Source organism: Coregonus clupeaformis, chromosome 20 (assembly GCF_020615455.1).
Source record: "Coregonus clupeaformis isolate EN_2021a chromosome 20, ASM2061545v1, whole genome shotgun sequence".
In the NCBI taxonomy this organism is placed as follows: Eukaryota; Metazoa; Chordata; class Actinopteri; order Salmoniformes; family Salmonidae; genus Coregonus; species Coregonus clupeaformis.
In genome coordinates, this window is record NC_059211.1 from 64633652 (window position 1) to 64654911 (window position 21260).

Consider the following 21260-nt stretch of genomic DNA (forward strand, 5'->3'; position numbering starts at 1 on the left):
ATATGTAACGTGTAATAATATGTAACGTGTAATAATATGTATATAATATGTAATGTGTAATAATATGTAACGTGTAATAATATGTAATGTGTAATAATATGTAATGTGTAATAATATGTAACGTGTAATAATATGTAACGTGTAATAATATGTAATGTGTAATAATATGTAACGTGTAATAATATGTAATGTGTAATAATATGTAACGTGTAATAATATGTATATAATATGTAACGTGTAATAATATGTAACGTGTAATAATATGTAACGTGTAATAATATGTAACGTGTAATAATATGTAACGTGTAATAATATGTATATAATATGTAATGTGTAATAATATGTAACATGTAATAATATGTAACGTGTAATAATATGTAACGTGTAATAATATGTAATAATATGTAACGTGTAATAATATGTAACGTGTAATAATATGTAACGTGTAATAATATGTAACGTGTAATAATATGTATATAATATGTAATGTGTAATAATATGTAACATGTAATAATATGTAACGTGTATTAATATGTAATAATGTAACATGTAATAATATGTAACGTGTAATAATATGTAACGTGTAATAATATGTAACGTGTAATAATATGTAACGTGTAATAATATGTAACGTGTAATAATATGTATATAATATGTAATGTGTAATAATATGTAACATGTAATAATATGTAACATGTAATAATTTGTAACGTGTAATAATATGTAACGTGTAATAATATGTAACGTGTAATATGTAACGTGTAATAATATGTAATAATATGTAATGTGTAATAATATGTCATGTGTAATAATATGTAACGTGTAATAATATGTAACGTGTAATAATATGTAACGTGTAATAATTTGTAACGTGTAATAATATGTAACGTGTAATAATATGTAACGTGTAATATGTAACGTGTAATAATATGTAATAATATGTAACGTGTAATAATATGTAACGTGTAATAATTTGTAACGTGTAATAATATGTAACGTGTAATAATATGTAACGTGTAATAATATGTAACGTGTAATAATATGTAATAATATGTAATGTGTAATAATATATAACGTGTAATAGTATGTAATATGTAATAATATGTAACATATATTAATATGTAATAATATGTAACGTGTAATAATATGTAATAATATGTAATAATATGTAACGTGTAATAATATTCAGATACATTTGTATTTTTTATCTTCATCATCAGTACAAAGTCAGGGGGCTTGCAGAGGAATTTTTATATAGAATCAAAATTATTACTTTCTTTCTCTCCATTTGAATGTAGTTATTGTAATTGCTAGAGATTAAATGGAACCAGTTCTGAAGCAGTTCTGAAGAAGTTCTGAACCAGTTCTTAACTAGTTCTGAACCAGTTCTGAAGCAGTTCTGAACCAGTTCTTAACCAGTTCTGAACCAGTTCTGAAGAAGTTCTGAAGCAGTTCTGAACCAGTTCTGAACCAGTTCTGAAGAAGTTCTGAAGCAGTTCTGAACCAGTTCTGAACCAGTTCTGAAGCAGTTCTTCACACCTCTTTATCTCTTTATCCCATATACTGCACTACTATCAGGTTAATGTTATCCACGCAGGAATTGAACACACGACCTGGCCGCTGCCAGAACAACACTCTTACCAACTGTGCCGTACAGTACAGTACAGTACCTCTCTCTATGGCTCCAGTCAGGCCCATCATGAAGCCGGCGGTGTGGTAGAGGGGCAGGTAGATGTAGATGACGTCATCAGAGGCCACACCTGAGATGAACTGCAGAGAGGAGGCCATGGACAGCCTCTCATGGGTGATCACTGCAGCCTTCGGCAGACCTGAGGACGAGACACCAGGAAGGGCAGGAAACAGAGGATCAGGGCTGATGTGAATCTAAAATGGTATCTTATTCTTTGACCAATCAGAGTCGTGCTATCTAAGATAATTTACCTGTCTGGCATAAACATCAGTAGTCTTCTGTCTAATTCACACTACAGGGCTGACCAGAGCAATACCGTATTGGTCTGGACATTTTATTTTCAAATTGTTCTTTCTAGCACGGTTCCAGCAACAATGGTGGATGCATAACCAGGCCAGTCCAGTGCATCTTGGTTTGGCTCAGCTTACCTGTAGTTCCCGAGGTATAGATGTAGAGGGCGGGGCTCTTTAAGGTGACCTTTGACCTGAGCTGTGGGTCCAGAGGTTGATCTGAGGCCTGCTGTATCCTGCTGCTGCTCAGAGTCTTCATGCCCTCCATCACACACTCTGCCTCCTCCACACCCTGACCCAGCACGAACACACTTACACTCTGCTCCCTCAGGGTGGGGAGCACCTCATCTACCTCTCCACGCAACTCTGGGGGTAGGAGAGAGAGGAGGGGGTGGGTGGGCATAGAGAGGGTAAGAGAGGGAGGGTCAGGGAAAGAGGGTGACAGCGAGAGAGACAGAGGGAGAGCGTACATTTCCTCAGTGAAAACAATTTACTGAGCAAATGTCAAATTGTCTTTTTTACCAAATTACCGTACGACAGACCACGTATTCACCCTGCACACCCTAATTGACAAACATACAAACCAAAACAAAGGCAAAGTCTTCTCATGCTTTGTTGATTTCAAAAAGCTTTTGACTCAATTTGGCATGACGGTCTGCTATACAAATTGATGGAAAGTGGTGTTGGGGGAAAAACATACAACATTATAAAATCCATGTACACAAACAACAAGTGTGCGGTAGAAATTGGCATAAAACACACACACTTCTTTCCACAGGGCCGTGGGGTGAGACAGGGATGCAGTTTAAGCTCCACCCTCTTCAACATATACAGCTCTGGAAAAAATTAAGAGACCACTGCAAAAATATAAGTTTCTCTGGTTTTACTATTTATAGGTACAGTGAGGGAAAAAAGTATTTGATCCCCTGCTGATTTTGTACGTTTGCCCACTGACAAAGAAATGATGAGTCTATAATTTTAATGGTAGGTTTATTTGAACAGTGAGAGACAGAATAACAACAAAAAATCCAGAAAAACGCATGTCAAATATGTTATAAATTGATTTGCATTTTAATGAGGGAAATAAGTATTTGACCCTCTCTCAATCAGAAAGATTTCTGGCTCCCAGGTGTCTTTTATACAGGTAACGAGCTGAGATTAGGAGCACACTCTTAAAGGGAGTGCTCCTAATCTCAGCTTGTTACCTGTATAAAAGACACCTGTCCACAAAAGCAATCAATCAATCAGATTCCAAACTCTCCACCATGGCCAAAACCAAAGAGCTCTCCAAGGATGTCAGGGACAAGATTGTAGACCTACACAAGGCTGGAATGGGCTACAAGACCATCGCCAAGCAGCTTGTTGAGAAGGTGACAACAGTTGGTGCGATTATTCGCAAATGGAAGAAACACAAAAGAACTGTCAACTATCAATCTCCCTCGGCCTGAGGCTCCATGCAAGATCTCACCTCGTGGAGTTGCAATGATCATGAGAATGGTGAGGAATCAGCACAGAACTACACGGGAGGAACTTGTCAATGATCTCAAGGCAGCTGGGACCATAGTCACCAAGAAAACAATTGGTAACACACTACGCCATGAAGGACTGAAATCCTGCAGCGCCCGCAAGGTCCCCCCTGCTCAAGAAAGCACATATACAGGCCCATCTGAAGTTTGCCAATGAACATCTGAATGATTCAGAGGAGAACTGGGTGAAAGTGTTGTGGTCAGATGAGACCAAAATCGAGCACTTTGGCATCAACTCAACTCGCCGTGTTTGGAGGAGGAGGAATGCTGCCTATGACCCCAAGAACACCATCCCCACCGTCAAACATGGAGGTGGAAACATTATGCTTTGGGGGTGTTTTTCTGCTAAGGGGACAGGACAACTTCACCGCATTAAAGGGACGATGGACAGGGCCATGTACCGTCAAATCTTGGGTGAGAACCTCCTTCCCTCAGCCAGGGCATTGAAAATGGGTCGTGGATGGGTATTCCAGCATGACAATGACCCAAAACACACGGCCAAGGCAACAAAGGAGTGGCTCAAGAAGAAGCACATTAAGGTCCTGGAGTGGCCTAGCCAGTCTCCAGACCTTAATCCCATAGAAAATCTGTGGAGGGAGCTGAAGGTTCGAGTTGCCAAACGTCAGGCTCGAAACCTTAATGACTTGGAGAAGATCTGCAAAGAGGAGTGGGACAAAATCCTTCCTGAGATGTGTGCAAACCAGGTGGCCAACTACAAGAAACATCTGACCTCTGTGATTGCCAACAAGGGTTTTGCCACCAAGTACTAAGTCATGTTTTGCAGAGGGGTCAAATACTTATTTCCCTCATTAAAATGCAAATACATTTATAACATTTTTGATATGCGTTTTTCTGGATTTTTTTGTTGTTATTCTGTCTCTCACTGTTCAAATAAACCTACCATTAAAATTATAGACTGATCATGTCTTTGTCAGTGGGCAAACGTACAAAATCAGCAGGGGATCAAATACTTTTTTCCCTCACTGTATGTGTTTGGGTGAAATTAACATTTTTGTTTTATTCTATAAACTACTGACAACATTTCTCCTAAATGCCAAATAAAAATATTGTCATTTAGAGCATTTATTTGCAGAAAATGACAACTGGTCAAAATAACAAAAAAGATGCAGTGTTGTCAGACCTCAAATAATGCAAAGAAAATAAGTTCATGTTCATTTTTAAACAACACAATACTAATGTTTTAACTAAGGAAGAGTTCAGAAATCAATATTTGGTGGAATAACCCTGATTTTCAATCACAGCTTTCATGCGTCTTGGCATGCTCTCCACCAGTCTTTCACATTGATGTTGGGTGACTTTATGCCACTCCTGGCGCAAAAATTCAAGCAGCTCGGGTTTGTTTGATGGCTTGTGACCATCCATCTTCCTCTTGATCACATTCCAGAAGTTTTCAATGGGGTTCAGGTCTGGAGATTGGGCTGGCCATGACAGGGTCTTGATCTGGTGGTCCTCCATCCACACCTTGATTGACCTGGCTGTGTGGCATGGCGCATTGTCCTGCTGGAAAAACCAATCCTCCGAGTTGGGGAACAATGTCAGAGCAAAGGGAAGCAAGTTTTCTTCCAGGACAACCTTGTACATGGCTTGATTCATGCGTCCTTCACAAAGACAAATCTGCCCGATTCCCCCAGATCATCACCGATCCTCCACCAAATTTCACAGTGGGTTTGAGACGCTGTGGCTTGTAGGCCTCTCCAGGTCTCTGTCAAACCATTAGACGACCAGGTGTTGGGCAAAGCTGAAAATTGGACTCATCAGAGAAGATTACCTTACTCCAGTCCTCTACGGCCCAATCCTAATGGTCTTTTGCAAACCTAAGCCTGGCTCTTCTTTGCTTCTCATTGATGAAGGGCTTTTTTCTAGCTTTGCACGACTTCAGCCCTGCCCCTAGGAGCTTGTTTCGAACCTTCCTCGCCGTGCACTTCACCCCAGCTGCCGTTTGCCATTCTTTTTGTAGGCCACTTGATGTCATCCTACGGTTGTTGAGTGACATTCGAATGAGTTGGCGGTCATCCCGGTCAGTAGAGAGTCGTTTTCGCCCTCTGCCGGTCTGTAGCTTTGTTGTCCCCAATGTCTGCTGCTTGACCTTGTTCTTATGAACCGCCATCTTTGAAATTTTAAGGATGGAAGCAACCTGACGCTCACTGTATCCCTCTGCCAGTAAAGCCAGAATTAAACCCTTCTTTTCCTCAGTCAAAACTTTCCTTTTCAACTCTTTTGGCATGGTCAATAGTTATTTTTTGATTCATATTACTTTTGAGGTACTATTAGCACTGTTTTTGCCATCCAGCTGGTCCTATTGCAAGAGGATAGTGATGACCACAGCAGTGGATTTTATACTTTTCCTCGTTAAATAAGATTTGGTTCATGTGATCACCTAATCAGTACCTAATTCAGTAGAATGAGGTGTGCCTGTGTTGGAAATCAACAGACACTGGAATGGAATGGCTGTCATACATGTAGAGATGCTGATTTAAGAAAGATTTGCAGTGGTCTCTTAATTTTTTCCAGAGCTGTATATCAACGAATTGGCGAGGGCACTAGAACAGTCTGCAGCACCCGGCCTCACCCTACTAGAATCTGAAGTCAAATGTCTACTGATGATCTGGTGCTTCTGTCCCCAACCAAGGAGGGCCTACAGCAGCACCTAGATCTTCTGCACAAATTCTGCCAGAACCACAAATGCAAATTCCATCTAGACACCGTTGCCTTAGAGCACACAGAAAATTATACATACCTCGGACTAAACACCAGCGCTAAAGGTAACTTCCACAAAACGATCTGAGAGACAAGGCAAGAAGGGCCTTCTATACCTTCAAAAGGAACATAAAATTCAACATACCAATTAGGATCTGGCTAAAACTACTTGAATCAGTTATAGAACCCATTGCCCTTTCTGGTTGTGAGGTCTGGGATCCGCTCACCAAACAAGAATTCACAAAATGGGACAAACACCAAATTGAGACTCTGCATGCAGAATTCTGCAAAAATATCCTCTGTGTACAACGTAAAACACCAAATAATGCATGCAGAGCAGAATTAGGCCGATACCCGCTAATGATCAAAATCCAGAAAAGAGACGTTAAATTCTACAACCACCTAAAAGGAAGCAATTCCCAAACCTTCCATAACAAAGCCATCACCTAGAGATATGAACTTGGAGAAGATTCCCCTAGTAAGCTGGTCCTGGGGCTCTGTTCACAAACACAAACAGACCCCCAGGACAACAACACAATTAGACCCAACCAAATCAGGAGAAAACAAAAAGATAATTACACATTGGAAAGAATTAACAAAAAAACTGTGCAAACTAGAATGCTATTTAGCCCTAAACAGAGAGTACACACTGGCAGAATACCTGACCACTGTGACTGACCCAAACTTAAGGAAAGCTTTGACTATGTACAGACTCAGTGAGCATAGCCTTGCTATTGAGAAAGGCCACCGTAGGCAGACCTGGCTCTCAAGAGAAGACAGGCTATGTGCACACTGCCCACAAAATGAGGTGGAAACTGAGCTGCACTTCCTAACCTCCTGCCAAATGTATGACCATATTAGAGACACATATTTCCCTCAGATTACACAGATCCACAAAGAATTCGAAAACAAACCCCATTTTTATCAACTCCCATATCTATTGGGTGAAATACCACAGTGTGCCATCACAGCAGCAATATTTGTGACCTGTTGCCACAAGAAAAAGGGCAACCAGTGAAGAACAAACACCATTGTAAATACAACCCATATTTATGTTTATTTATTTTCCCATTTGTACTTTAACTATTTGCACATTGTTACAACACTGTATATATACATAATATGACATTTGAAATGTCTTTATTCTTTTGGAACTTCTGAGTGTAATGTTTACTGTTAATATTGATTGTTTATTTCACTTTTGTTTACTATCTACTTCACTTGCTTTGGCAATGTTAACATACGTTTCCCATGCCAATAAAGCCCTTAAATTGAATTGAATTGAATTGAATTGAATTGAGAGAGAGAGAGAGAGAGAGAGAGAGAGAGAGAGAGAGAGAGACAGAGAGAGACAGAGAAAGAGAGAGACAGAGAGAGAGAGAGAGAGAGAGAGAGAGAGAGAGAGAGAGACAGAGAGAGAAAGAGAGAGAGAGAGACAGAGACAGCATGATAATCCTATTCATTCTGGCCAGTGCACTACTAGCACTGCCTCCCACTAGAGGTCTAGACACCATGGTTCTCTACACTATAGTTATTATAGATATATGAAGTATTATTCAAAATAGATGTATCAATAATATTATTGTAAACAGCAACACCAAGGTAAGTGGGTTTACCTGAAGCAGCCAGGAGCACGTTGGCTCCGCAGCAGGTGAAACAGTGCAATAAGGACTTGGACCTGATGTTGTAGTTGAGCAGCGCGGCTGTACATCCAAGTTTAGCCAGGGCCAGCCAGATAAACACGTACATGGGCTCGTTGCCCATGAAGAGTGCGACAGTGTCCCCTTCCTTCACGCTTGCGTGCTGTGAGAGCGCCCGGGCGAACTTGTTGCTCTGCTTGTCAACATCCCGGTACGTATACGAACTATTCTCGAATACAATAAACGGTTTGTTGGGGTGTTTTTTGACCTTATCGAGAAAACAGTCCAGCATGCTGTAGAACGGTTTGCTCCTCTTGATTCTGTCCGTTCGGAACCCGAGTACGACGCACGTCACTGTGTAGCGCAGGTCCTGCATAAGGTAAGGATTTCGGAGAAAAGGAAGAGCGGCAGTATAGCCAATCCTGCCAGTATGGTATATAATATCATGTACATATTGAAAGTTAACGTCTACTTCTTTGTGAATGTCAATAAAAGGTTTCTTCTTCTTGGCCGTGCTTTTCAGGCAAGTAACAGATTATTGCAACATCTCCAGTCCGCAACTCTTCACGACCTTTGCACGCAGGTAGGCGTGAGATCCCAAACAGCCAATGGCATTGCGAGGAAGCTAAAGTAAAGAGGTAGTAGGCCATTCTATTATTCTACTCATTACCATGGTAGTAAGATATTACAGACAGACAGCTCGAGGGAATTGACCTCCAGTGCTTTTTAGGAAAGCAACAGATTATTGCAACATCTCCAGTCCGGAACTCTCTAACTCTCCACGACCTTTGTATCCCCAACACCCAATGGCTTTGCGAGGAAGCTAAAGTAAAGAGGTAGTAGGCTATTATATTATTCTAATCATTACCATGGCAGTGACATATTACAGACAGACCTCCAGGGGCGGACTGGCCATCTGGCATTTTTTTGCCTATTGGGCCAGTCAAACGTTTATTTCGGGGTGCAAAATGAAAATGACCTGGCTAATAATAGGGGGACTCGAGGAAAAATGGGCCGTGTGTTAGAAATGCCAGAGCCGATTTCTGGTCCCAGTTCACCCCTGCTGACCTCTATCCATAGATCAATATAATTCCTCCTTGTTTGAGAGTAGACATTTTATTATTTTAGGGTTGCAGGGTTGTGGCAGGGTTGTTACAGCATAGGCAGGCTACATGCCTGTCATGTTTGAGTGTCAGAAGGAGCCAACTTACGTTTTTATTACATTGTAATAAATCTCAGCAACACTGTTCAATCACTGTCTCTTGTGTTATGGCTGTGGGTTTTACATTAGACCATGGCCTGCTAAATACATCAAGCAACATATCAGTTTTCATTCTTTTATTTCCTGTTTCTGTAAAAGGGTTTCATTGTTGACCCATGTCTTCTACCATACACCAGGTCCAGACTACTGCTGGTTTTCTGTTCCACCTGATCATTGATTGCACCCACCTGGTGGCCCAGGTGTAATTTTGTCCCGGATAAGAAGAATGGAGAAAAAAGCAGTGGAACTGGCTTCCAGGCCCAGATATGAATTTGCGGGTTGTACACAGCCACTATATGGAATCATGTAGTAACCAAAAAGTGTTAAATAAATCAAAATATATTTTATATTTGAGATTCTTCAAATAGCCACCCTTTGCCTTGATGACAGCTTTGCAGACTCTTGGCATTCTCTCAACCAGCTTCATGAGGTAGTCACCTGGAATGCATTTCAATTAACAGGTGTGCCTTCTTAAAAGTTAATTTGTGGAATTTATTTCCTTCTTAATGCGTTTGAGCCAATCAGTTGTGTTGTGACAAGGTAGGGGCGGTATACAGAATATAACCCTATTTGGTAAAAGACCAAGTCCATATTATGGCAAAAACAGCTCAAATAAGCAAAGAGAAACGACAGTCCATCATTACTTTAAGACATGAAGGTCAGTCAATACTGAACATTTCAAGAACTTTGAAAGTTTCTTCAGGTGCAGTCGCAAAAACAATCAAGCGCTATGATGAAACTGGCTCTCAAGAGGACCGCCACAGGAATGGAAGACCCAGAGTTAGAGTTCATTAGAGTTACCAGCCTCAGAAATTGCATCCCCAAGGAATGAGGCCATCCGTTCGGGGACTGCAGAGGTTGCTTTCCCCAAATGGCACCCTATTCCCTATATAATAGTGTACTCCTTTTCACCAAGATTCACAGGGTTCTAGTCAAAAGTTGTTCACTATATAGGGAATAGGGTGCCATTTGAACTGTCTGGATACCAGATAACAGTTATTATTGACTAAAACATGCTGGACAGGAAATTCAGTTCTCGCAATAATGAGCACTAAATAATGAGCACTAAATAAACTTCAGTTAGAGCTAAACACGGCTGCTAGAATCTTGACCAAACAATTGGATCATATTACTCCAATGCTAGCCTCTCAACACTGGCTTCCTGTTAAGGCTAGGGCTGATTTCAAGGTTTTACTGCTAACCTACAAAGCATTACATGGGCTTGCTCCTACCTATCTCTCCGATTTGGTCCTGCCGTACATACCTTCACGTACGCTACGGTCACAAGACGCAGGCCTCCTTATTGTGCCTAGAATTTCTAAGCAAACATCTGGAGGCAGGGCTTTCTCCTATAGAGCTCAATTTTTATGGAATGGTCTGCCTGTCCATGTGAGAGACGCAGACTCGGTCTCGACCTTTAAGTCTTTACTGAAGACTCATCTCTTCAGTAGGTCCTATGATTGAGTGTAGTCTGGCCCAGAGGTGCGAAGGTGAACGGAAAGGCACTGGAGCGACAAACCGCCCTTCCTGTCTCTGCCTGGCCGGTTCCCGTCTCTCCACTGGGATTCTCTGCCTCTGACCCTATTACGGGTCTGAGTCACTGGCTTACTGGTGCTCTTCCATGCCGTCCCTAGGAGGGGTGCGTTACTTAAGTGGGTTGAGTCACTGATGTGATCTTCCTGTCCGATTTGTCGCCCCCTCGGGCTCGTGCAGTGGAGGAGGTCTTCGTGGGCTATACTCAGCCTTGTAGGTTGGTGGTCTGTTGATATCCCTCTGGTGGTGTGCGGGCTGTGCTTTAGCAAAGTGGGTGGGGTTATGTCCTGCCTGGTTGGCCCTGTCCGGGGGTATCGTCAGACGAGGCCACAGTGTCTCCCGACCCCCCCGTCTCAGCCTATAGTATCTATGCTGCAATAGTCTATGTGCCGGGAGGCTAGGGTCAGTCTGTTATATCTGGTGTTATTCTCCTGTCTTATCCAGTGTGCTCCCTCTAATTAAGTATGCTCCCTCTAATTCTCTCTCCCTCCCCCTCCCCGGAGGACCTGAGCCCCTAGGACCATGCCTCAGGACTACCTGGCCTGATGACTCCTTGCTGTCCCCAGTCCACCTGGTCATGCTGCTGCTCCAGTTTCCACTCTTCTGCCTGCGGCTATGGAACCCTGACCTGTTCACCGGACGTGCTACCTTGTCCCAGACCTGCTGTTTTCAACTCTCTCTCTCTTCCGCACCTGCTATTTCAACCTCTAAATGCCCGGCTATGAAAAGCCAAGTGACATTTACACCTGATGTACTGACCTGTTGCAACCTCTACAACCACTGTGATTATTATTTGACCCTGCTGGTCATCTATGAACGTTTGAACATCTTGGAGAAAAATCTGGTCTTAATGGCCATGTAGTGTTATAATCTCCACCCGGGACTGGCCACCCCTCAGAGCCTGGTTCCTCTCTAGGTTTCTGCCTTTCTAGGGAGTTTTTCCTAGCCACCGTGCTTCTACATCTGCATTGCTTGCTGTGTGTGGTTTTAGGCTGGGTTTCTGTATAGCACTTTGTGACATCTGCTGATGTAAAAAGGGCTTTATAAATACATTTAATTGATTGATTGATTGATACTGTGCTTCAGACATTTTTAAAAATAGGTTGTTTTGGTGAATCGTTTTTATAGAAAATGTTTTACCACGCTGACGGATATGCCTCTCCTCTGTTTCAACAACAAAACAAAAAGAATGACAGTCGCTGGGGCGAAGAGTGGCAGTTTCCCCAAAAGGTCACTAGTATACTGAACAAAAATATAAACGCAACATGCAACAATTTCAACGATTTTACTGAGTTACAGTTCTTATAAGGAAATCAGTCAATTGAAATAAATTAATTAGGCCCTAATCTATGGATTTCACATGACTGGGCAGGGGCGCAGCCACGGGTGGGCCTGGGAGGGCATAGGCCCACCCACTGTGGAGCCAGGCCCATCAGAATTAGTTTTTCCCCACAAAAGGGTTTTATTACAGAGATAAATACTCCTCAGTTTCATCAGCTGTCCGGGTGGCTGGTCTCAGACGATCCCGCAGGTGAAGAAGCCGGATGTGGAGGTCCTGGGCTGGCGTGGACTAAAACAGGTAGGGACTAAGTAATGCTCATTTTTGTTTTCCGTTGCGAAACGTTTTTTTGAAACGTTTTCCATTTTATGCCCTAATGAACAGGACCCAAGAGTAGTTGAAGCTCAGATGTGTTCACAGCTTGATGTTGCCGGACACTATGGAGCTATAGACCTGGCCAGACATTGGTGTGTAGCTCTGCTTTCTCTCCTGGAGGATGTACAGAGGGTCTGGGATGCAGGCCGGGTCAAAACCTTCCTCCACCAACCTCACCTTCATCTGCTTGAAGGTCCCCGTCACCTCCACCGCATTCTGGATATGAGAGAGAAAGAAAGAAAGAAAGAAAGAAAGAAAGAAAGAAAGAAAGAAAGAAAGAAAGAAAGAAAGAAAGAAAGAAAGAAAGAAAGAAAGAAAGAAAGAAAGAAAGAAAGAAAGAAAGAAAGAAAGAAAGAAAGAAAGAGAAAAAGAGAGACAAACACACACAGGCTTTTAGCTCAGTGGACTATTCATCTCCAGTGATTTTTCTGCCATTGAAATCCTTGGGCTGGGAAAAACATTTCAGTGTAAACGACTAAAATATATTTGTAAATAATATAATCTTTGAGAACTAACAATCACCTAAATAAAAGCTAGACAGTGGGGGAGGATAGAAAATTACAAAAACAATGAATTTAGCAGTATAGATTTAGTTTTTATGTTTGAGCAAAAGAACACAGCATTAAACATGGTAAAATGCCTAGAATTGCAGGAAATTAGCTTTAAAACTGCAAAAACCTGTCTCAGCTTTATGGAGAAAAGTGTAAAATTGCAGGAAATTGGCTTAAAAATGCAAACATTTCTCTACGTCGCCAAGATGGGTGCCTCTAAAAAATTTTTTTATCCAGAAAAGCCCCTGATCTCATAAGCAAAAAGAGTCCACACCAATGTTCCCTCCAAAAACATTAGGCACTGAGAAATTTCAGGTCTGCTGAGTTCAAACTTGAACATTGTGAAAATTCTGTGCAACTTCCAGCGAGTATTTACTGTGAACACTGAGGCTGTACCCGCTTTAAGTTACAGTTTTAACAGTGGTCAAGTAGGCTACTGTGGCTATTTGATCATAATGCCTGATAATGTAGGCCTACCAGAGTGGCCTACCATAAAATACAATGGAGAAAAATGCATCCCATAACATTTTAACATGGAAATAGCTGTTCTATCAGTCAGCCTACAGTAGCAGCTAATGTGTGGTGTTCAATGTAGGCCTACATTCCATGAGACTTTTGGGAAAAAAACAGGCAGGGCTTGACATTAACCTGTTTATCTACTTGTCCTTCAGACAAGGAGGTGACTGAAAATATTGTTGTGTTTAATGCAAGAAACCACTTTACAAAATAAAATGCATTATTATTATTCCCATTACCCCCCCCCTTTGCCGATCGACTTGGAGATCGACCGGTTGGTGACCACTGCTCTAGAAAGTGAAGTTCAATCTCGTGCTTCTCTCTGTGGGATGATATTACTGCATGGTAGTCTCTGGGCTACTGCATGGTAGTCTCTGGGCTACTGCATGGTAGTCTCTGGGCTACTGCATGGTAGTCTCTGGGCTACTGCATGGTAGTCCCGGGAGCTGCATGGTAGTCTCTGGGCTACTGCATGGTAGTCTCTGGGCTACTGCATGGTAGTCTCTGGGCTACTGCGCGGTAGTCTCTGGGCTACTGCGCGGTAGTCTCTGGGCTACTGCATGGTAGTCTCTGGGCTACTGCATGGTAGTCTCTGGGCTACTGCATGGTAGTCTCTGGGCTACTGCATGGTAGTCTCTGGGCTACTGCATGGTAGTCCCGGGAGCTGCATGGTAGTCTCTGGGCTACTGCATGGTAGTCCCGGGAGCTGCATGGTAGTCTCTGGGCTACTGCATGGTAGTCTCTGGGCTACTGCATGGTAGTCTCAGGGCTACTGCATGGTAGTCTCTGGGCTACTGCATGGTAGTCTCAGGGCTACTGCATGGTAGTCTCTGGGCTACTGCATGGTAGTCCCGGGAGCTGCATGGTAGTCTCTGGGCTACTGCATGGTAGTCTCTGGGCTACTGCATGGTAGTCTCAGGGCTACTGTGCGGTAGTCTCTGGGCTACTGCATGGTAGTCTCTGGGCTACTGCATGGTAGTCTCTGGGCTACTGCATGGTAGTCTCTGGGCTACTGCATGGTAGTCCTGGGAGCTGCGCGGTAGTCTCTGGGCTACTGTGCGGTAGTCTCTGGGCTACTGCATGGTAGTCTCTGGGCTACTGCATGGTAGTCTCTGGGCTACTGCGCGCCTGCCCGCAGCTTAGAGGGAACATTGGTCCACACACACTCTGATATATGCTCCATTTTTCAACCGGTAGGTTGAGACAAAAGCAAAAATGTTGATTCTACTTTCTAATAAATAATAATATGAATAGTCTACAATTAATAACGTAATGTAAGAAGAAATACTTTTCAATAGTTACCTGAATGCGTATGAAGCGTGGCCGTGCATACGCCGGTAAGTAGCTGGCTACATGGCTGAACGTTTTGTTGCCATCAAACTGTTCTCCCTCCTTCACCGTGACGGCAGCCATTCCAATCCTCCCCTCGTGGCCTTGGAGACAGAACACAACAATCACTCATTCCAACAACTAAACAATCAGAACGCAACAATCACTCATTCCTACAACTGAACAATCAGAACGCAACAATCACTCATTCCAACAACTAAACAATCAGAACGCATCATACTGTGACACTTTCTGTATTTTAAAGTTATTTTAAACTTGATTGCTGACATGCAAAACATTTTGGGACTGTATCAACAGTGGACTAATGAAACAAACACCAGAAGATAATTCCACTCAAACTTTCAACAAGAAGTTAAGTTTCAAATGATCATCGTCTGGTGAGTGGAACAGTGGTTCTTATATCAGCTCGCTTGCTGTTTTTAGCTATTGCGTTGAAAAGAACGTCTGCGAAACATTGTTGCAGTTTTTAAACTTTAGAGCACCAGTTAAACTTTAGAGCACCGGTTAAACTTTAGAGCACCAGTTAAACTTTAGAGCACCGGTTAAACTTTAGAGCACCAGTTAAACTTTAGAGCACCAGTTAAACTTTAGAGCACCAGTTAAACTTTAGAGCACCAGTTAAACTTTAGAGCACCGGTTAAACTTTAGAGCACCAGTTAAACTTTAGAGCACCAGTTAAACTTTAGAGCACCAGTTAAACTTTAGAGCACCGGTTAAACTTTAGAGCACCAGTTAAACTTTAGAGCACCAGTTAAACTTTAGAGCACCAGTTAAACTTTAGAGCACCAGTTAAACTTTAGAGCACCAGTTAAACTTTAGAGCACCGGTTAAACTTTAGAGCACCGGTTACTTTGTGTGCTGAATGTGAAAAAGATGTTTGCAATGGGAAGTGATTGTTGTACATTTCGATTGGGAAATGCTTAGCCTAATGGTTGTGTTTTTGTATTCTTATGACTGGGACCTACTGGCTTTTTGCAGTGTATTTGGATAGTATTCTGACCCCTTGACTTTTTCCACATGTTGTTAAGATACAGCCTTATTCCCCCCCCCCAGACGTTACACTTGGCATTCAGGCCAAAGAGTTCAATCTTGGTTTCATCAGACCAGAGAATCTTGTTTCTCATGGTCTGAGAGTCCTTTAGGTGCCTTTTGGCAAACTCCAAGCGAGCTGTCATGTGCCTTTTACTGAGGAGTGGCTTCCATCTGGCCACTCCACCATAAAGGCCTGATTGGTAGAGTGCTACAGAGATGGTTGTCCTTCTGGAAGGTTCTCCCATCTCCACAGAATAACTCTGGAGCTCTGTCAGAGTGACCATCGGGTTCTTGGTCACCTCCCTGACCAAGGCCCTTCTCCTCCAATTGCTCAGTTTGGCTGGGCGGCCAGCTCTAGGAAGAGTCTTGGTGGTTTCAAACTTCTTCCATTTAAGAATGATGGAGGCTACTGTGTTCTTGGGAACCTTCAATGCTGCAGAAATGTTTTGTTTCCCTTCCCCAGATATGTGCCTTGACACAATCCTGTCTTGGAGCTCTACAGACAATTCCTTCGAACTCATGGCTTGGTTTTTGCTCTGACATGCACTGTCAACTGTGGGACCTTATATGGACAGGTTCGTGCCTTTCCAAATCATGTCCAATCAATTGAATTTACCACAGGTGGACTCTAATCAAGTTGTAGAAACATCTCAAGGATGATCAATGGAAACAGGATGCACCTGAGCTTTCTACTAAGCTATATGGAATTGTTTTAAGAAGGTCATACTAAGGATTATTTAGTTATTTGATTTTGAATTTTAAGACCCCTTGAAGTATAAAAAAATTGAATTTGTCCTTACTGCTATTAGCCCATACAAACACATTGACTAACAGATTCACTACATGGAACAACAGATAGTCCCTAAAAGACAACAAAAGGAAGTTTGTTCTGAAGTGTCTGTCCTATATCTGAGAGATATAAGAAAGATCACGAAACATTTGTTTTATTTTTTATTACATGTATTTAACCCCTTATTTTTGGCAGTAAACAGTCTCCATTAATACCTTCCTTCATCTTTTCAACTGGTACCGGGGGACCTGTGGGGGTCATAGAGCGAAACAGAGAACACCATCGTATTTGTGAGAGTCTCATCTTTCGTAATAGTTTGTTGGCCAAACCGTTCGGACGCTACAGACGATTTTGTGAGAAGGCCGATCTTCGGGATGTCTCATGGTCTGGCAAACACCGCTCTAGCTCTGTCACCTTTCACCGCAGATGCGGGAGTGTGACATCGGCGGATGTGGTGGATTGAGACCCATCCAATGCAAGATATCTCTAGCTTAAACTAACAGATTTTGGGGGGATTTTGTTTTGTTTTACACCATGTTGAGTGTGACTGCTCTCTTTCTATAAACCCTATGTGTGTTCTCTCCTACGTGGCGCGCTGCATATTACAGTCACTGTCCTTTCAGCATCACCAGCCTGTCAAACACACATCCTCTGATGTGTCACTGTTGTTGTCGTGGTGATAGTGTGATAGTGATGGCGTCAGGCTACCACAGGCTGTGTAAGCAGCGTGGTTGTGGTTGTTGGTAGCATTATCCACGAGGGCGCTGCCTCTGTGTGAGTGGCAGCCCCAAGCATGGCTCGGCCTCAGGCCTGTTTCATTTAGTTGGGTGCAATAAGTGATGCTATGTTTCTGTTATTTTTCTAGATTTGTTTGTTTGGGACAACGTGTTGGAAGGCTTAGGTCCAATTGCCACTGTTTGCGTTCGAGTTAAGGTTACCTGGTACTTGGATCAAGGTTAGGGATAGATTTACCTGGTACTTGGATTAAGGTAAGGGTTAGATTTACCTGGTACTTGGATTAAGGTTAGGGTTAGATTTACCTGGTACTTGGATTAAGGTAAGGGTTAGATTTACCTGGTACTTGGATTAAGGTAAGGGTTAGATTTACCTGGTACTTGGATTAAGGTTAGGGTTAGATTTACCTGGTACTTGGATTAAGGTAAGGGATAGATTTACCTGGTACTTGGATTAAGGTAAGGGTTAGATTTACCTGGTACTTGGATTAAGGTTAGGGTTAGATTTACCTGGTACTTGGATTAAGGTTAGGGTTAGATTTACCTGGTACTTGGATTAAGGTAAGGGTTAGATTTACCAGGTACTTGGATTAAGGTAAGGGTTAGATTTATCTGGTACTTGGATTAAGGTTAGGGTTAGATTTACCTGGTACTTGGATTAAGGTTAGGGTTAGATTTACCTGGTACTTGGATTAAGGTTAGGGTTAGATTTACCTGGTACTTGGATTAAGGTAAGGGTTAGATTTACCTGGTACTTGGATTAAGGTTAGGGTTAGATTTACCTGGTACTTGGATTAAGGTAAAGGTTAGATTTACCTGGTACTTGGATTAAGGTTAGGGTTAGATTTACCTGGTACTTGGATTAAGGTTAGGGTTAGATTTACCTGGTACTTGGATTAAGGTTAGGGTTAGATTTACCTGGTACTTGGATTAAGGTTAGGGTTAGATTTACCTGGTACTTGGATTAAGGTAAGGGTTAGATTTACCTGGTACTTGGATTAAGGTTAGGGTTAGATTTACCTGGTACTTGGATTAAGGTAAGGGTTAGATTTATCTGGTACTTGGATTAAGGTTAGGGTTAGATTTACCTGGTACTTGGATTAAGGTTAGGGTTAGATTTACCTGGTACTTGGATTAAGGTTAGGGTTAGATTTACCTGGTACTTGGATTAAGGTAAGGGTTAGATTTACCTGGTACTTGGATTAAGGTTAGGGTTAGATTTACCTGGTACTTGGATTAAGGTAAGGGTTAGATTTACCTGGTACTTGGATTAAGGTTAGGGTTAGATTTACCTGGTACTTGGATTAAGGTTAGGGTTAGATTTACCTGGTACTTGGATTAAGGTTAGGGTTAGATTTACCTGGTACTTGGATTAAGGTTAGGGTTAGATTTACCTGGTACTTGGATTAAGGTAAGGGTTAGATTTACCTGGTACTTGGATTAAGGTTAGGGTTAGATTTACCTGGTACTTGGATTAAGGTAAGGGTTAGATTTACCTGGTACTTGGATTAAGGTTAGGGTTAGATTTACCTGGTACTTGGATTAAGGTTAGGGTTAGATTTACCTGGTACTTGGATTAAGGTTAGGGTTAGATTTACCTGGTACTTGGATTAAGGTTAGGGTTAGATTTACCTGGTACTTGGATTAAGGTTAGGGTTAGATTTACCTGGTACTTGGATTAAGGTAAGGGTTAGATTTACCTGGTACTTGGATTAAGGTTAGGGTTAGATTTACCTGGTACTTGGATTAAGGTAAGGGTTAGATTTACCTGGTACTTGGATTAAGGTAAGGGTTAGATTTACCTGGTACTTGGATTAAGGTAAGGGTTAGATTTACCTGGTACTTGGATTAAGGTTAGGGTTAGATTTACCTGGTACTTGGACGCCGTAGACATTCGCCTCTTGGACAAAGTCTATCAGGGTGAGGATGTCAGCTACTTCAGTTGTGGCCACGTTCTCTCCCTTCCACCTGTAGGGGTCAATACAACTCCAGTCAATATAATAGAATATGTTCTCTCCCTTCCACCTGTAGGGGTCAATACAACTCCAGTCAATATAATATCATAGAATATAATAGAATATGGTTCCATATATTTGGAAAGTCATACTGTAGGTCAGGATATGTACCTGAATGTATCTCCGACTCGATCCTGAAAGTAAATAAAGTTGTCCTGGTCTATCTTCAGCAGGTCTCCACTGTTAAAGTACAGATCTCCTTTCTGAAACACGTCTCTCAGTCTCTTCTTCTCTGTCTGCTGGCTGTTCTTAGCATATCCAACAAAAGGAGCGATGTCTGTGATCTTCGACACCAACAGTCCTGTCTCACCTTCAGGAAGACACACACACCATAATGTAGACCTACTCCAACAGTCCTGTCTCACCTTCAGGAAGACACACACACCATAATGTAGACCTACACCCAACAGTCCTGTCTCACCTTCAGGAAGACACACACACCATAATGTAGACCTACACCCAACAGTCCTGTCTCACCTTCAGGAAGACACACACACCATAATGTAGACCTACTCCAACAGTCCTGTCTCACCTTCAGGAAGACACACACACCATAATGTAGACCTACACCCAACAGTCCTGTCTCACCTTCAGGAAGACACACACACCATAATGTAGACCTACACCCAACAGTCCTGTCTCACCTTCAGGAAGACACACACACCATAATGTAGACCTACTCCAACAGTCCTGTCTCACCTTCAGGAAGACACACACACCATAATGTAGACCTACACAGTCTCTGCCTTAGGGAAAGGGCCATACACACACACATGAATAGCATAATATACATTGAGATCTGTGTGATTTTCAGGTCATGATTGTAAACCAGAATGTGACCACAATAACCTCCCTGGTTGAATAAAAGCAATTAATAAATGAATAAACAGTACAGAACGAGCCTCCAACTCCAGCCCTGGAGAGCTACAGTACAGTGGGTGCAGGCTTTTGTTCCTGCCCAACACTAACACACCTATGAAAGAGTATCTCACCTTTAGGAGCTTCTACACACAGTCCGGTAGAGTCTCTGATTGGTTCATCTCTCTCTGTGTCGTATTTAATCAGAGCATAAGGAAACAGCTTCTATAAGAGGGAGAGACACCATGATCAGAACATAGTGAAACAGCTTCTATAAGAGGGAGAGACACCATGATCAGAACATAGTGAAACAGCTTCTATAAGAGGGAGAGACACCATGATCAGAACATAGTGAAACAGCTTCTATAAGAGGGAGAGACATCATGATCAGAACATAGTGAAACAGCTTCTATAAGAGGGAGAGACACCATGATCAGAACATAGTGAAACAGCTTCTATAAGAGGGAGAGACACCATGATCAGAACATAGTGAAACAGCTTCTATAAGAGGGAGAGACACCATGATCAGAACATAGTGAAACAGCTTCTATAAGAGGGAGAGACATCATGATCAGAACATAGTGAAACAGCTTCTATAAGAGGGAGAGACACCATGATCAGAACATAGTGAAACAGCTTCTATAAGAGGGAGAGACACCATGATCAGAACATAGTGAAACAGCTTCTATAAGAGGGAGAGACATCATGATCAGAACATAGTGAAACAGCTTCTATAAGAGGGAGAGACATCATGATCAGAACATAGTGAAACAGCTTCTATAAGAGGGAGAGACACCATGATCAGAACATAGTGAAACAGCTTCTATAAGAGGGAGAGACACCATGATCAGAACATAGTGAAACAGCTTCTATAAGAGGGAGAGACACCATGATCAGAACATAGTGAAACAGCTTCTATAAGAGGGACAGGAGAGACACCATGATCAGAACATAGTGAAACAGCTTCTATAAGAGGGAGAGACACCATGATCAGAACATAGTGAAACAGCTTCTATAAGAGGGAGAGACACCATGATCAGAACATAGTGAAACAGCTTCTATAAGAGGGAGAGACATCATGATCAGAACATAGTGAAACAGC

General features: G+C 42.2%; 2 protein-coding genes across 3 annotated transcripts in view; both read right to left on the reverse strand.

The window, feature by feature from the left end:
* LOC121546383 (very long-chain acyl-CoA synthetase) overlaps nt 1–8278 on the reverse strand; it is a 29208-nt gene extending 20930 nt beyond the window's left edge. The window contains exons 1-3 of the mRNA XM_041857621.2: nt 7841–8278; nt 2119–2346; nt 1671–1829 (exon numbers count right to left, since the gene is read on the reverse strand). Of these exons, the coding sequence (XP_041713555.2) occupies nt 1671–1829; nt 2119–2346; nt 7841–8240 (787 nt within the window). The 5' untranslated portion in view covers nt 8241–8278. The remainder of the gene's footprint in view (nt 1–1670; nt 1830–2118; nt 2347–7840) is intronic.
* A 3872-nt stretch (nt 8279–12150) lies between these two features.
* The window catches only part of zgc:158482 (uncharacterized protein LOC100009650 homolog), a 53195-nt gene continuing 44085 nt past the window's right edge, over nt 12151–21260 (reverse strand). Inside the window, exons 6-10 of one of the 2 annotated variants that reach the window (XM_041857619.2) lie at nt 20293–20383; nt 19412–19610; nt 19156–19310; nt 14682–14812; nt 12151–12528 (exon numbers count right to left, since the gene is read on the reverse strand). In XM_041857619.2, coding sequence (XP_041713553.1) covers nt 12352–12528; nt 14682–14812; nt 19156–19310; nt 19412–19610; nt 20293–20383 — 753 coding nt within the window. In that variant the 3' untranslated portion in view covers nt 12151–12351. The remainder of the gene's footprint in view (nt 12529–14681; nt 14813–19155; nt 19311–19411; nt 19611–20292; nt 20384–21260) is intronic. The other variant, XM_041857620.2, reaches the window with a different exon arrangement.